A 16,564-nucleotide genomic window follows, 5' to 3' on the forward strand; every position below is an offset into this window, starting at 1 on the left:
AGCTTGTGTGGCCTACCACTTCACAATAACGATCACTTACAGTTGACCGGTTTAGCTCTAGCAGGGTAGGAAATTAAACTGACTGACTTGTTTGAAAAGGTGACATCCAATGACGGTGCTACTTTGAAAGTCACTGAGCTCTCAGTAGGGATATTCTACTGCCAATGTTTGTCTATGGAGATTGCATGGCTGTGTGCTCGGTGTTATACACCTGTCAGCAACGGCGTGGCTGAAATAGCCAAATCCACTCATTTTAAGAGGTGTCCACATACTTTTGTATATATAGTGTATATATAGTGTGTGTATGGTGGTACTAAATGTATTGCAGATATGTAGTGGTGTAATTTAATTTAAAATATATATATATTTTACCTAGGCAAGTCAGTTAAGAACAAATTCTTATTTTCAATGATGGCCTAGGAACAGTGGGTTAACTGTTGAGGGACAGAGCGACAGATTTGTACCTTGTCAGCTTGGGGATTTGAACATGAAACCTTTCGGTTACTAGTCCAACGCTCTAACCACTAGGCTACCCTGCCACCCCAATGTTAAACGTACTGTTGTATTTTATACTTGCCTCATATACATCTTTGGACCCCAGGAAGAGTACCTGCTGCCTTGGCTAATGGGGATCCTTAATAAATACCAAAAGCATGGCTAAAGGGGATCCTTAATAAATACCAAAAGCATGGCTAATGGGGATCGTTAATAAATACCAAAAGCACGGCTAAATGGGATCCTTAATAAATACCAAAAGCAGCATGTCTCCTATTCATTAGATTTGTATTATATAGGACTACCATAATCATATTGCAGGCCATGTCTCTCTCTCCTTTTCTGACATGACTGGTTTATTCCCGCTACACTAACTAATGTTAGGCTACCATTTATCCAGCGCTCAATCAATAGCTGTGACGGAGAAGTCCGTCACTGGCAGCGTTTGACACACACACACACTCTCTCTCTCTCTCTCACACACACACACACCTCCCTGCTCCATTATCACACAAGTTAACTTCGCGATCTTAGAACATACATTACACACTATTATTACCTCCCGTCAGTAACAGTTTATGGTATAAATAATATACAGACAAGCGTTCATGTTTAATTTAAGCAACGTTTATTGTACTTATTCATGTTATGGATGAGCACGTTGTTTGTTTGGTTCTGTTCCTCGCTCTCCGTCTCTGTAGCTTCCGGGTATGCTGGGATAAGGACCAGAGTTTAGGGAATCGGGCTGGCTTTGTAGTGCCTATCCAGAATGGCTTTTTCACGTGAATGGGCATATTGGAAGACTCCATGTCAGTAGTGATGTGATTTTGTAAATGTGTTATATTGGTATATTGTATCATGAGAAATGTGTTGCAATGTATATAATTTATTATGTTTAGCTGAATGGAAAATGTAGGCTTTGATGGTAATTGCTTAATTAATTAGTGTTTGGTATGTTCTGATGGGAGGGGCTTCCCCTACAAAAAGAGCCTTTTTCAGTTCAAAGGAGGGACCATTTTGGGTTGAACTGTTGTTGGGGGCAGCATTGTTTTTTAAGCTGTCCCCATAATGTATACTTTGGATGGAAGTACTGTTGTTTTTCTTCTGGATTCACTATGTAAATAAACACCCTGAAGTACTGTTGTTTTTCTTCTGGATTCACTATGTAAATAAACACCCAGAAGTACTGGATTTACTATGTAAATAAACACCCAGAAGTACTGTTGTTTTTCTTCCGGGTTCACCATGTAAATAAACACCCAGAAGTACTGGATTTACTATGTAAATAAACACCCAGAAGTACTGTTGTTTTTCTTCTGGGTTCACCATGTAAATAAACACCCAGAAGTACTGGATTCACCATGTAAATAAACACCCAGAAGTACTGTTGTTTTTCTTCTGGGTTCACCATGTAAATAAACACCCTGAAGCAAAGAAGTACTTTTGCGGCTCTGCCATCTTTTTATTTGATAGGATGTTAGGTTTTCCAGTTTAGCCTTCTGGCCTTCTCTACGTGACAATAGCCATTTATCTATCGCTCATTCAATAGCCAACCATGCTACCATTTATCCACTGATCAGTCATTAGCCAACCATGCTACCATTTATCCACTGATCAGTCATTAGCCAACCATGCTACCATTTATCATTAATTAGCCTACCATTTATCCACTGATCAGTCATTAGCCAACCATGCTACCATTTATCATTCATCAGCCTACCATTTATCCACTGATCAGTCATTAGCCAACCATGCTACCATTTATCATTAATTAGCCTACCACTTATCCACTGATCAGTCATTAGCCAACCATGCTCCAAAGTAAATGGGTCGGTAGACTAATACTTGACAGTGGACTTATATGGGTAGGCTACAGTATCGCTGAGCGATAGGAACGTGACATCCTAGTCTAGTTAATCCCAGAGCCAATACCAAGGCAGGAGATGGAAACACAATCATGTATCGATAAACTAAATATTACAGCAATTTGTCTTTTGCATATAAACGTTGGCTGTAGGAAGCATTTAGGCTACTTTTCAATTGTTCAATAAACAACCAATCTTGCAGAATGGCTCCTTATTGCAGTTTCCGTTTGAAAAAGTCACTGCAAAAGATTGAAACATTCTGCCCACAACTCTACAGAAATGTGCTCAAATTTTATTTTAGGAACTGTCAGAGGGCGAGGGAGAAGATCAAGTTTTAATTAATATGTTTAAAATTGTTCTGTCGCTGACAAATATACTAAACAAAAATATGACTAGGCAGAGCAGTCATGGGTGGGCTTAGGCCCACCCACTGGGGAGCTAGGCCCAGCCACTGGGGAGCTAGGCCCACCCACTGGGGAGCTAGGCCCAGCCAATAAGAAGTATTTTCCCCACAAAAGTGTATATTATAGACAGAAATGATGATGCTGGGCTAATTGTGCGCCGCCCTATGGACTCCTGGTCACGGCCGGTTGTGACACAGCCTGGGATCGAACCCGGGTCTGTAGTGACGCAGGGTAGTGGGCAGGGATATAGTGGGCAGGGATACAGTGGACAGGGATATAGTGGGCAGGGATACAGTGGGCAGGGATACAGTGGGTAGGGATACAGTGGGCAGGGATATAGTGGGTTTTTATTTGACCAATTGATTATATATATATAGTTTTTTTTTAATTGGCCGATTAATCGGTATCGGCTTTTGTATCCTCCAATATATATATATATTTATTTGTAATAATGACAATTACAACAATACTGAATGAACAATGAACACTTTAATTTTAACTGAATACATCAAATCAATCTAGTCTCAAATAACATGAAAACGTGTTAAAAAGGTACCACAAGCTTTCATGGGTCTTCAATAATCCCAGTTAAGAAGTTTTAGGTTGTGGTGTAGAAAGCAGAGCTTGTCTGCCTGGTCCCCTGTCAGTCTGCTCCTCCACTTATCATAAATGTTCCCCACCTCACTGAACACTTTCTCGCTTGGAACCGAAGAAGATGGAGGACAGAGAAACTTCTTCGCCAGTGGAGCGAGTGATTGAAATCGGTCCTCGTTCTGCTTCCACCACTCCAAAGGCAAGCCGCTCTTTCTGTCAATGACAGGCTCTGTGAGGTAACGCTCCAGCTCAATGTCAAAACTGCACTGGACTCCAGCCCTGCCCTGTTGGCTTCCAAGGATTCTAGCGTAGAGGCTGTCCACCAGACTGGGTGGCTGATCTATCTGGACTCTTTGCCTTTTTGCACCTTGATCTGTGTCCTCCTCTTCACTCGTCCTTTCTGCTGTGGCTCTGGGATTTGGTTTCCTTAGTAGGTCAGACTCCTCCTTCAGCCACTCTTTTGCTTTCTCTAGTGCTGTCCCTGAGGCGAAGGCATAGCTCTTGTAACGTGGATCCAGGACAGTCGCCAGGACCAGGCACTTTGTCTCCTCGGCCTTGGAGAACCGCCGTGTCAGACTGTCCAACATGGTCTTCCGTAAAGTGTTGATGCCTTGAGTAGAAGAACCCTCCTGCTGCAGCATCAGTTTCAGCACCGACACACTGGGGATGATGCATGCTGCTGTAGAGTTGGAGTGGCTCATCTCCACGGTCACCTCCTCCATAGGTGCCAGAGTCTCAATTAGGTTAGAGACAATATCCCACTGTGTAGCAAACAAACTGCTGATGTGTCCGTATTCACCTGCATACGCATTCAGTGCACGCCTCTGTTCAAACATCCTCTGCAACATATGTAGTGTTGAGTTCCAGCGAGTTTGAACTGTTTGGATGAGGCTGTGTTTGGGAAGGCCAAGCTCTTCCTGAATGGCCCTCAGCCTCTGTTTGGCCAGTACAGAGTGGTCAAAGTGAGTTGAACAGCTCTCCAGCATGGCAATAATGTTTAGCACAGCTCTCTGACTGGATAGGCCGTCGTTGATTACAAGCTGTAGGGTGTGTGCACTGCAGCTGAAGTCTGGAAGCTCTGCCAGTCTCACACCTTTCATCATGTTTGCCCCACTGTCTCTGAGGACCAGCACTACACGTTCTGTGTGGATGTCCCAGTGTTCCAACGTGGTCAAAAACATCTCTCTGATGTAGTTTCCTGCGTGTGATCCAGTCATAGTCTTGACATTCAGCACAACCAGCTTTCTTGTCCAGACATCGTCAATGAAATGTCCAGTAAGGCTCATCAGGGACTCTGTAGTGCCTGACCAGCAGTCAGTTGTGAATGCCATGTGTGGAGCGTTCCCTGGTGCCACCAGATTCTTCACTTTCATCACAACTCTTTCATGTGTTTTATCTAGCATTTCTGTGCGAAAGAATGTTTCATCTTTGATCCTGTACAGGGGTTCAGCAAGAGTAATCAGCCGCTGAAAACCAACGTCAGACACCACTGTGAATGGCTGGTTGTCAGTGGCAATCATCTCAATAATTGCTTCATCCATCTTCTTGGCCCTTGGGTCTTTGTCCTGCCATTTTGGGTCTTTGTCCTGCCATTTTGGGTCTTTGTCCTGCCATTCTGGGTCTTTGTCCTGCCATTTTGGGTCTTTGTCCTGCCATTTTGGGTCTTTGTCCTGCCATTTTGGGTCTTTGTCCTGCCATTTTGGGTCTTTGTCCTGCCATTTTGGGTCTTTGTCCTGCCATTTTGGGTCTTTGTCCTGCCATTTTGGGTCTTTGTCCTGCCATTTTGGGTCTTTGTCCTGCCATTTTGGGTCTTTGTCCTGCCATTTTGGGTCTTTGTCCTGCCATTTTGGGTCTTTGTCCTGCCATTTTGGGTCTTTGTCCTGCCATTCTGGGTCTTTGTCCTGCCATTCTGGGTCTTTGTCCTGCCATTTTGGGTCTTTGTCCTGCCATTTTGGGTGTTTATTAAACAGTTGCAAGAGTGTAGCCTGCGATGTCTGTGACGTGTCTGTATCACTTTTTCCTTGTGAAGAATTTGCGTTTGCTTTTTTCATCATTGCTTCCTTATGGGCGTTTGGGTGGATGTTCTTAAGGTGATTCCACAGGTTAGTGGTATTTTTGAATTTAGCCATTGCTGACCCCATGCTTATATCTTTATCACAAATAAGACACCTTGCTTTCCCTGGTGCCAATTCAATGTAATGGTCCCACACTGGTGCTCTGCTTTTCTCTGCCATCTGTAAAATTAATATCACACACACACACACACACACACACACACACACACACACACACACACACACACACACACACACACCTCTCTGAAGTGACAAGGATACAGAAGTCTGCTTAGGAGACACAAATACTCTCAACTGTTTGAATAAAAATAGAGTTTAAGTTACCTGTGATGAATGTTGAAAACAAAAACTAATTTCTATATGCAGGAAATCCTATTTTAATAATGGGCATGGTAAGAACCGTCTGTGTTTCCTGTAGGCTTACACCACCTTCACAATTTGATCACTGTGCAGATATCCATAGGACAAGGTAACTCTGATCAATATCGACTAAATATAAGCAGAGGATAAATATTTTTTTAGTAGAGTGGATTTATTGAAAATATGTTGACAAACATTACCGTATCCTAGTGAGATTTACACGGGTATCAAAAACAGAGGCGTTGGAGTAGATCAAAACGTTCTCTATGAGGTCATAATGATACTATCATTATGACCTCATAGAGAATGTTACTAACATTCTCTATGGGGTCAGACCAACATGATGAGGTCATAATGATAGTAACATTCTCTATGGAAGACATGAATGGTAAAATAACGAAGGAACCCCTTTCAAGTTCAGCCGTAACTTATTATAGGAATTATGACACGTCAACTATTTCCCTCCATTTGTATGTCATATACCTTTGACTATTGGATGTTCTAATAGGCACTTTAGTATTGCCAGCCTAATCTCGGGAGTTGATAGGCTTGAAATCATAAACAGCGCTGTGGTTCAAGCATTGCGAAATGCTGCTGGCAAACGCAGGAAAGTGCTGTTTGAATGAATGCTTACGAAGCCTTCTGCTGCCTGCCACCACTCAGTCAGACTGCGCTATCAAATATCAAATTGTAGACTTAATTATAATATAATATTAACACAGAAATACGAGCCTTTGGTCATTAATATGGTCAAATCCGGAAACTATAATTCGAAAACAAAATGTTTATTCTTTCAATGAAATACGGGACCGTTTTGTATTTTATCTAACGGGTGGCATCCCTAAGTCTAAATATTGCTGATACATTGTAACAACCTTCAATGTTATGTCATAATTATGTTCGCAACGAGCCAGGCGGCCCACTCTGTTGTATATACCCTGACTCTGCGTGCAATGAACGCAAGAGAAGTGACACAAGTTTAATATTGATATTTCCCTAGTTTAATACTAATATTTCCCTAGTTTAAAATGGATATTTCCCTAGTTTAATATTGATATTTCCCTAGTTTAATATTAAAATTCCCCTAGTTTAATATTAATATTTCCCATAGTTTAATATTGATAATTCCCATAGTTTAATATTGATATTTCCCTAGTTTAACATTTCCCTAGTTTAATATGGATATTTCCCTAGTTTAATATGGATATTTCCCTAGTTTAATATGGATATTTCCCTAGTTTCGTATGGATATTTCCCTAGTTTAATATTGATATTTCCCTAGTTTAAAATGAATATTTCCCTAGTTTAATATTCATATTTCCCATAGTTTAACATTTCCCTAGTTTAATATAGATATTTCTAGTTTAATATGGATATTTCCCTAGTTTAATATTGATATTTCCCTAGTTTAATATTTCCCTAGTTTAATTTTAATAGTTCCCTAGTTTAATATGGATATTTCCCTAGTTTAATATTAATATTTCCCTAGTTTAATATTTCCCTAGTTTAATATTAATATTTCCCTAGTTTAATATGGATATTTCCCTAGTTTTAATATGGATATTTCCCTAGTTTAATATTAATAATTTCCCTAGTTTAATAAGAATATTTCCCTAGTTTAATAAGAATATTTCCCTAGTTTAATAAGAATATTTCCCTAGTTTAATATTTCCCTAGTTTAATATTAATAGTTCCCTAGTTTAATATTAATATTTCCATAGTTTAATATGGATATTTCTCTAGTTTAATATTAATATTTCCCTAGTTTAATAATAATATTTTAATATGGATATTTCCCTAGTTTAATATTAATATTTCCCTAGTTTAATATTAATATTTCCCTAGTTTAATATGGATATTTCCCTAGTTTTAATATGGATATTTCCCTAGTTTAATATGGATATTTCCCTAGTCTAATATTAATATTTCCCTAGTTTAATAAGAATATTTCCCTAGTTTAATATTTCCCTAGTTTAATATTAATATTTCCCTAGTTTAATATTAATATTTCACTAGTTTAATATTAATATTTCACTAGTTTAATATTGATATTTCCCTAGTTTAATATTGATATTTCCCTAGTTTAATATTGATATTTCCCTAGTTTAATATTTCCCTAGTTTAATATTAATAGTTCCCTAGTTTAATATTAATATTTCCCTAGTTTAATATGGATATTTCTCTAGTTTAATATTAATATTTCCCTAGTTTAATATTAATATTTTAATATGGATATTTCCCTAGTTTAATATTAATATTTCCCTAGTTTAATATTTCCCTAGTTTAATATGGATATTTCCCTAGTTTAACATGGATATTTCCCTAGTTTAATATTTCCCTAGTTTAATATTAATATTTCCCTAGTTTAATATTAACATTTCCCTAGTTTAATATTAACATTTCCCTAGTTTAATATTTCCCTAGTTTAATATTGATATTTCCCTAGTTTAATATTAATATTTCCCTAGTTTAATATTAATATTTCCCCTAGTTTAATATGGATATTTCCCTAGTTTAATATGGATATTTCCCTAGTTTAATATGGATATTTCCCTAGTTTAATATGGATATTTCCCTAGTTTAATATGGATATTTCCCTAGTTTAATATTGCCTGCTAACATTAATTTATTTTAACTAAATGTGCAGGTTTAAGAAACATATATAATTCTTTGTATTGATTTTAAGAAAGGCATTGATGTTTTTGGTGAGGTACATTGATGTTTATGGTGAGGTACATTGAGGTTTATGGTTAGGTACATTGAGGTTTATGGTTAGGTACATTCGTGCAACAATTGTGCTTTTGTTAAATCATCACCCGCTTGGTGAGGCAGGCTGTGATTCGATGATAAATTAAAAGGCACCGCATCGACTATATGCAACGCAGGACAAGCTAGTTAACCTAGTAATATCATCAACCATGTGTAGTTAATTAGTGATTATGTGAAGATTGATTGTTTTTTTTATAAGATAAGTTTAATGCTAGCTAGCAACTTACCTTGGCTCCTACTGCACTCGCGTACCAGGTGGTCAAGCATGCCATGCAGTTTCCTCATGGAATGCAATGTAATCGGCCATAATCGGTGTCCAAAAAATGCCGATGACCAATTGTTATGAAAACCTGAAAAATCGCCCCGAATTAAAAATCGGCCATGCCTTTAGTATTTATAGTAAAAACCGGATTTATTGATTTCACAATGGCCTATATTAAAGGGCATCTCACTGAACATGTATTTTTATATTGGATAATAATAGTAATAATGGAACGACCCTGACATTTTAACTGGTGATATTTTAGGGACAATAACCAAGTGAAACTCATCCCACACGGAGCGCAGTGGTAAGGTTTCTCGCCTGTTTTGTATTCTCTGATGATTATTTAGGTATCCTTCCCAATGGAATCTCTTTCCACACTGTTCACAGCTGTACGGTTTCTCCCGTGTGTATCCTTTGTTGGTTATTTAGATGTCCTACCTGATGGAAACTCTTCCCATACTGATCACAGTGGTATGGCTTCTCTCCGGTGTGATATTTCAGGTGTTCATTTAGCCGTCCTGCCCGACTAAAGGTCTTTCCACATTGGGAGCAGTGGTAGGGCTTCTCTCCACTGTGTATTCTCTGATGTGTCTTTAGGTTTCCTGCTTGATTGAAGCTCTTCCCACATTGGGAGCAGTGGTGGGGCTTCTCTCCACTGTGTATTCTCTGATGACTCTGAAGGCATCCTTCCAACCTAAAACTCTTCCTACAATGAGAGCAGTGGTAAGGCTTATCTTTGTCCATTAGCTGGTGCCTCTTCAGATTAGATGACAGACTGAAACCCTTCCCACACGGAGAGCAGTGAAAAAGATTGTCTCCTGTGTGAGTTTGTTGGTGTGCCTTTAAATGTGATAACTGATTGAAACTCTTCCCGCATTCAGAACATTGATAAGTCTTCTCTCCTGTGTGTATTCTCTGATGTTTATTATGATTTCCTTCATCACTGAAACTCTTCCCACATTGGGCGCAATGGAAAGGCTTCTCCCCTGTGTGTATTTTATGGTGTCTCTTCAAATGCAATGATGAATCAAAAGTCTTCCCACAGTGGGAGCAGTGGAAAGGCTTCTTTCCTGTGTGAGTAAGTTGGTGCGTCTTCAAGGTACTTGGGGTCTGAAATCTCTTGCCACATTGACCACACATGTAAGGCTTCTTTGTTTTGAGAGTCTGTTTGTGTTGTACGAGGTGAGTTGGACAAATAAAACTGTCTCTGCAGTCTGAGCAGGGGTGGGGCCTACAAGTGTGCCTTCTCAACTCCTCTGGATCACAGAAACTAGTGAAGCAGTCCATGCAGTGGTGATGTTTCTGTCTTGAGTTCCTCAGTCTGTGTTGTTTATGGTTTCCTGATGCTGTGGAACTGGGCTCACTGTCTGAACCTGGGTTGTAGCTCTCTCCTTTGGGAATATGAACAGATATATGAGGTTAGAATCAGAAAGGAAACATTGAAAGGGGCTTTAAAATACTTTTGATGCCAGCAGAAGCAATACAATAGGCACCAACCTCTCTCCGTACTCCACACCTGAACTTACCTGGGTCAGTGATACTATCTACTGCTGCCTCCTCCTCCTCCTCTTGGTCTGGAGCAGACACTTCCCTGTTCTCCACCTCCTCTTTGACTTCTCTCTCCTCCTTGATTCCTCTCTCCTCCCATTCCTCTTTGACAATCACATTGAGTTCCAGTGTTTGACTGCAGTCCTCCAGCTTCACTGAGACCATCTCTGGACCCTGCTGTGAACTTCTCTGGGCTGGAACACCACAGTCAGAACCTGGGGACTCTGTGGACTTGGATACAGACATGGAAGACTAGAGATGGATCCAAAAGAGGAAGCACAACAAGTGAAAGGTGAGTTTCAATAAATTATAAAGGAATAGACCATGCTAAATATTCCATGCACTAGGAATCCCTGCTAATAAAATGGAACTAGCTAGCTCACGTTGCTATGGCAACTTGTTATGGCAAAGACAGCAATGTGGAGGAATTATTTGGGTTATCTTTAGCTTACTGACCAGCCCTTAAATCACGAATCTCAGATCCAGTACATTACACAGAACAGTCATTGACCCCATGATGTTTTTTTTTTTTTTGAAGATAATCTTCTCCTCGGGGTCAAACAGTGACAAGGGTCTGTAGAGTTCAGCTCCGACTACATCGATTTCTTAAAAATGTAACATGGTAAATTCCATGTACCTCTGTCTGTCCTGTGTAGTTGCCTGCTACATAAGACAAACAGAGGTACAACATAAGGTGAAATGTAACCTCTCTGTCTGTCTAACATATGACTATGTATGTATAGATACTATCTTGTCCTGTGTAGTTGTGGTAAATGCTTACCATGTACCTCTGTCTGTCCTGTGTAGTTGTGGTAAATGCTTACCATGTACCTCTGTCTGTCCTGTGTAGTTGTGGTAAATGCTTGTACCTCTGTCTGTCCTGTGTAGTTGCCTGCCTTTGTCTGCTACATAAGACAAACAGAGGTACAACATAAGGTGAAATGTAACCTCTCTGTCTGTCTAACATAGACTATGTATGTATAGATACTATCTTGTGTGTAATACATGTCATTTTGAATAGAATGGATCGGCTCTATTTTGACATTAAAAGCTCTTTCTACCTTCTTGAGAAGTCCCTGATTTATATTGGTACAATAATATGACATTCCATTAATCTTCTAACTCACTCCAAAATCTTCTGACATAAGAACAGTCCCAAAACAAAATGGTCAAGAGTCTCTGGGTCACAACCACAAAATAGACATTTGTTATCAATAGCTATTTTAAATCTGTGTATAATAAAGGTATTTTCAGGGTAGATTCTATGAATGAGTTTGTATGATACTCCTTTCACCTTATTAGATATACAATATTTACCAGACAACAACGAAACTTTGCTCCAGTTCACTTGTCTTAGGGCTGCATTCCAGTTCACTTGTCTTAGGGCTGCATTCCAGTTCACTTGTCTTAGGGCTGCATTCCAGTTCACTTGTCTTAGGGCTGCATTCCAGTTCACTTGTCTTAGGGCTGCATTCCAGTTCACTTGTCTTAGGGCTGCATTCCAGTTCACTTGTCTTAGGGCTGCATTCCAGTTCACTTGTCTTAGGGCTGCATTCCAGTTCACTTGTCTTAGGGCTGCATTCCAGTACATTTTGGCAGAGGGAATAGTAACATATTGACATAGTTACATGACATAGTTTCCTTATATGGGGCGGCAGGGTAGCCTAGTGGTTAGAGCGTTGGACTAGTAACCGGAAGGTTGCAAGTTCAAACCCCTGAGCTGACAAGGTACAAATCTGTCATTCTCCCCCTGAACAAGGCAGTTAACCCACAGTACCCACAGTTCATTGAAAATAAGAATTTGTTCTTAACTGACTTGCCTATAAAGGTAAAATAAATAAATATATACATATTATTAAATTTATAGGTCTTCTAGTTGTATTGAGGCTACAAAACCCTCAACAGTTGCACTTGGAGTGTTGTTATACTCTCCTAAAAGAAGAATAGCACCTTTAGGGACAGCTCTAACAACACCTTTAGGGACCGCTCTAACAGCACCTTTAGGGACCGCTCTAACAACACCTTTAGGGACAGCTCTAACAACACCTTTAGGGACCGCTCTAACAGCACCTTTAGGGACCGCTCTAACAGCACCTTTAGGGACCGCTCTAACAGCACCTTTAGGGACCGCTCTAACAGCACCTTTAGGGACCGCTCTAACAGCACCTTTAGGGACCGCTCTAACAGCACCTTTAGGGACAGCTCTAACAGCACCTTTAGGGACAGCTCTAACAGCACCTTTAGGGACAGCTCTAACAGCACCTTTAGGGACAGCTCTAACAGCACCTTTAGGGACAGCTCTAACAACAATTTGATACTCCTCAGGAGTGAATGTAACATTGAGTGTTCTAATAAGTTCTGGATAATCATATAGTTGTCCATCATTATTCAATAATTTTTCACCCAAATAATGTTGTTGTCAAACCAGTTCTGGAACAATAAAGATGTTTTTGTATTTTATGTCTTTATTGTTCCAGATTGTATACCTATGTAGGGAAACATTGTGTTTGTACATGAGGTTCCAAGTTAGAAGTACTTGTTAATGAAAGTTTGTAGCTTAATAGGGATTTTACCCAAATCAACGTTGCATTTTAGTAAGACTTCTAGACCACCAATCTGTTGGAATATTAAATTAGGGATGATATTCCAAATGCAATCCTTATTTCTTAAATAGTTTTGTATCCATTTAATCTTAAATATTATATTAGAGGTTTTACAATCCAGAGTATTCAACCCTCCCTCACCTTGGGTGATACATTTAACCGCTTTTCTAAAATAATGAGCTTTATTCCTCCATATGAAGTTAAATCATTTAGTATCAACCACTGTAGTTACTGACAGAGGAACATCCAAGGCAAGGGAGGTATGAACTCATCTGGACCTTCAGACTGTGATAAAGGTACACGCCCAGATAAAGATCTCTTAATAACCAGGAGTTAAATCTCTTTCCAATGTCCTCTACAAAAGGAGAGAAAATTAGATTTCTTTCTGATCTTTGCTAACTGTAATACCAAGATATGTGATCACATCTTTTACAGGGATATTACATACTGAGTTTAAGTCACATCTTTTCCACAAAAATAATTCACATTTCCTGATATTCAGAGATAAACGTGATACATGTGTGGAAGGCATTAATACCCTCAACAGCTTTCCTGACTTCATTATGATCTGTTTTAGATTTTAAATGGTGGTGTCGTCAGCCAATTGGTCAATATTTGATCTCTTTGTCTTGTATCCGAATACCCCTAAAACTATCCTTATTTATACGAAGTGCCATATCTTGTGTCACCAATAAAAATAAGAAAGGAGAAAATTGGGCATCCTTGTTTAATTCCACGTCTAACATCGAATCTCTGTAAAGTTCCATGGGATAATTTAACAGAGCTGTTACTATTATTGTAAAGTGTCTTAATTACATTTTGAAAATATTGACCAAAACCAAAAAATTGAAGAGTCTCAAAAAGAAAATAATGTTCAACTGTATCAAATGCCGTGTAAAATCTACAAATAAAATAAAGTTATCTTCCATAATGTGCTCATTGTCGTCTATCAAGTCCAATACTAGTAGAATACTATTACATACATGTCTGCCCTTCATAAAACCAGACTGGGTTTCATCAATGATTTGGTCAAGACCTTTTAAAAAAAAAAAAGTCTTTCTGAAAAGATGGATGCAAGTATCTTTGCATCATTGTTCATTCATGTGATTTGGTCTCCAATTGTCTAACATCATAGAATGTTTGTTTGGTTTGGGTAATTACAGAAATGAGGCCTTGTGTCATAGAAACAGGCAGGACCCCTAAATCAAATGCCTCCTTAAAAACATGAAACATGAATTCAATAATCTCCAATTGTCTTAACATCATAGAATGTTTGTTTGGTTTGGGTATTACAGAAATGAGGCCTTGTGTCATAGAAACAGGCAGGACCCCTAAATCAAATGCCTCCTTAAAAACATGAAACATAAATTCAATAATATCCTTCTGATAATATTGATAGAATTCACTGATTATGTCATCATTCCCTGGAGATTTGTTCTTTTAACTTGCTGATACATTTTTTAAATTTTTATTTAATTGATAGAAATAATTTGATCACTTTTGGAAGTCTTCATCTATACATTCTGCATAGTCTTTGACAGAGTCCTAGAAAGGCAGATATGTTGTTAGTAGGGCAGGCATGACTGGTATAAAGGTTACCATAGAATTTTGAAACATCTTTTGGGTTTTCATTTTCTGTGCCATCTATATTAAGCTTATGAAAAGATGTACATTTAGAATTTTTTCTTTCTAAATTGTAAAATTATTTTGTATTTTTTCACCACCTTCCTCCAACCATCTCCTTCTTGATCTTACAAATGCCTCTTTTGCTTTCTCTTCATCCATTTCTAGTTGTAAAGAGAATAACTGAGCCTTTCCCTCTTCATCAAGGTCCTCCATAGAGATTAGAGAAAGTATTTCCTTAGTAAGTTTATCTTCCCTCAATCTTTTAAGTTCAGCAATTTCTTTACCTCTCTTCATGGCTGTTTGTCTTATTTCACACTTCCTGAATTCCCAATATTTCCCATAAGACTTAAATAGTTGGGCTTTCTTCCAATTGTCTTGTATAATATCTTTGTCATCCATCTTGAAATTATCATCTTCCAACAGTCTACTATTGAGTTTCCAATAACTCCGGTTCGATTTAACTTCAGATCCATTAATATTTAAAGATGAGAATATAACTTTATGATCAGTAAGACTTGATGGTTCAATTGATACCTTCACTACAGAATTATCTAATGAATTAGAAATCAACCAGAAGTCAATTGTTGACTGTCTGAACATGTCCTTGTTACTCCAAGTGAAGTCCTTTTTATCAGGACATTTACATCTCCAAACATCAACTAATCCAAGACGGCGGTTATTAAACTCAGGATTAACAATGCTGTTAGGAGGGGGGTATGTGTCAATCATCACATTAGATACCGAATTAAAATCTCCACCTAAGATCATTTTGATATCCTGAAATACACCTATAACTCTATGAGTCTCTTCTTCAAATTCTTGAAATAATATCCCGTTCTTTTGTTTGTTGTTGGATGCATAAATATTCCCTAATAAAAACATTTCACTGTTGAAATGTACTGTTAAAATGAACCAACGTACAGAGTGGTGAGTCTTACTACCGACGACCTTCCCTTTAAATGCACCTCTTAAAACTGCTACACCTGCAGAGTGGTGAGTCTTACTACTGACGACCCCCCCTTTAAATGCACCTCTTAAAACTGCTACACCTGCAGAGTGGTGAGTCTTACTACTGACGACCTTCCCTTTAAATGCACCTCTTAAAACTGCTACACCTGCAGAGTGGTTGTTGTCATATGATAACCAGATATTGTTACCACAATTGCATCTCAATAAGTGACATACCCTCTTGGCTCTCATCTTTTCCCCCTGGGGCTTGACTGGAGTGCCGGGGTCGTAAGGTAACAGGCCTGAGCTGGGGACTAGAGGGGCTCAAGTTGTGAGTATTGTGGTCCATACTCACCACACTTTCATCACCCATTGGAGTATTTTCCCCCACAGTTACATTCTGAAGAGGAGTGCCCTCAACCACACCATATGTTGTGGTTAACTGTCCATCTGACGATCTCCCCATTTCTTTCCTTTTGGTTCGTGGAAGTTTCCATGTGCGTTCTACAAGCTAGTTTTTGAGCTAGTAGTGTCGAAAACATAGTTTTTAGAGGTGGAAAACTTGCAGAAAGTAATCAAATACTTTGGTAAACAAACTAACACCGTAGAAATGAACTACCAAACGGTCATATTTGGGTAAAGAAATCCAATAATTCCTTCAACTACCAAAACAAATGATCTGCACTGACCGCCATCTTGCGCGCCCACAGCGTGTTTACTAAAAGGCTAGTTAGCAAGCTAGCTAGATCAATAGACTAATCAATGTTGATCGGGTGAGCGTGGACAAATAATCCGACTATTAAATCGTGTTTGTTGTATTTGGAAACGTTATAGAAAATGATAAAGTTTGATTTTACCTTCACACTTGATTTTGAAAGTTGCCCGCTGCTGCTGTTGTTTGCCCTGTTTTAACAGAACGAGATATGCGCTGTTCCCGCGAGAATACAGATCTGTGCGCTCAAGACCGTCGTGGCTGCGCATATTGCGCAAATTCATTTAATCTTTCTTTCTG

At 38.8% G+C, this 16,564-nt stretch overlaps 1 protein-coding gene across 3 annotated transcripts; it reads right to left on the reverse strand.

The window, feature by feature from the left end:
• Positions 1-3,233: 3,233 nt before the first annotated feature.
• Positions 3,234-16,508, reverse strand: LOC116364351 (uncharacterized). Of its 3 annotated transcripts, XM_031817518.1 has the most exons (5): positions 11,693-11,825; positions 11,200-11,280; positions 10,354-10,627; positions 9,266-10,218; positions 3,234-5,592 (listed from the first exon to the last, which is right to left on the reverse strand). In XM_031817518.1, exons 2-5 carry the CDS (start codon positions 11,200-11,202, stop codon positions 3,340-3,342), a joined length of 3,483 nt encoding a protein of 1,160 aa, XP_031673378.1. In that variant the 5' UTR covers positions 11,203-11,280; positions 11,693-11,825; the 3' UTR covers positions 3,234-3,339. The 3 variants fall into 3 exon arrangements, with proteins under 3 accessions (XP_031673378.1, XP_031673380.1, XP_031673379.1); XM_031817520.1 differs by lacking the exons at positions 11,200-11,280; positions 11,693-11,825 and adding an exon at positions 16,410-16,508; XM_031817519.1 differs by lacking the exon at positions 11,200-11,280 and having other exon boundaries at positions 11,693-11,945.
• Positions 16,509-16,564: the final 56 nt, after the last annotated feature.

Source organism: Oncorhynchus kisutch, unplaced genomic scaffold (genome assembly GCF_002021735.2).
Source record: "Oncorhynchus kisutch isolate 150728-3 unplaced genomic scaffold, Okis_V2 scaffold1051, whole genome shotgun sequence".
NCBI lineage: Eukaryota > Metazoa > Chordata > Actinopteri > Salmoniformes > Salmonidae > Oncorhynchus > Oncorhynchus kisutch.

Bases quoted from the DNA above. Each gene is read 5' to 3' on its own strand.
- LOC116364351 (XM_031817518.1), bottom strand. The intron at 10,219-10,353 runs GTAAGTTCAGGT...ATATTCCCAAAG, and splicing joins AGATAGTATCACTGACCCAG to GAGAGAGCTACAACCCAGGT. The intron at 5,593-9,265 runs GTAGGACATCTA...TTAATTTTACAG, and splicing joins ATGGGAAGAGTTTCCATCAG to ATGGCAGAGAAAAGCAGAGC.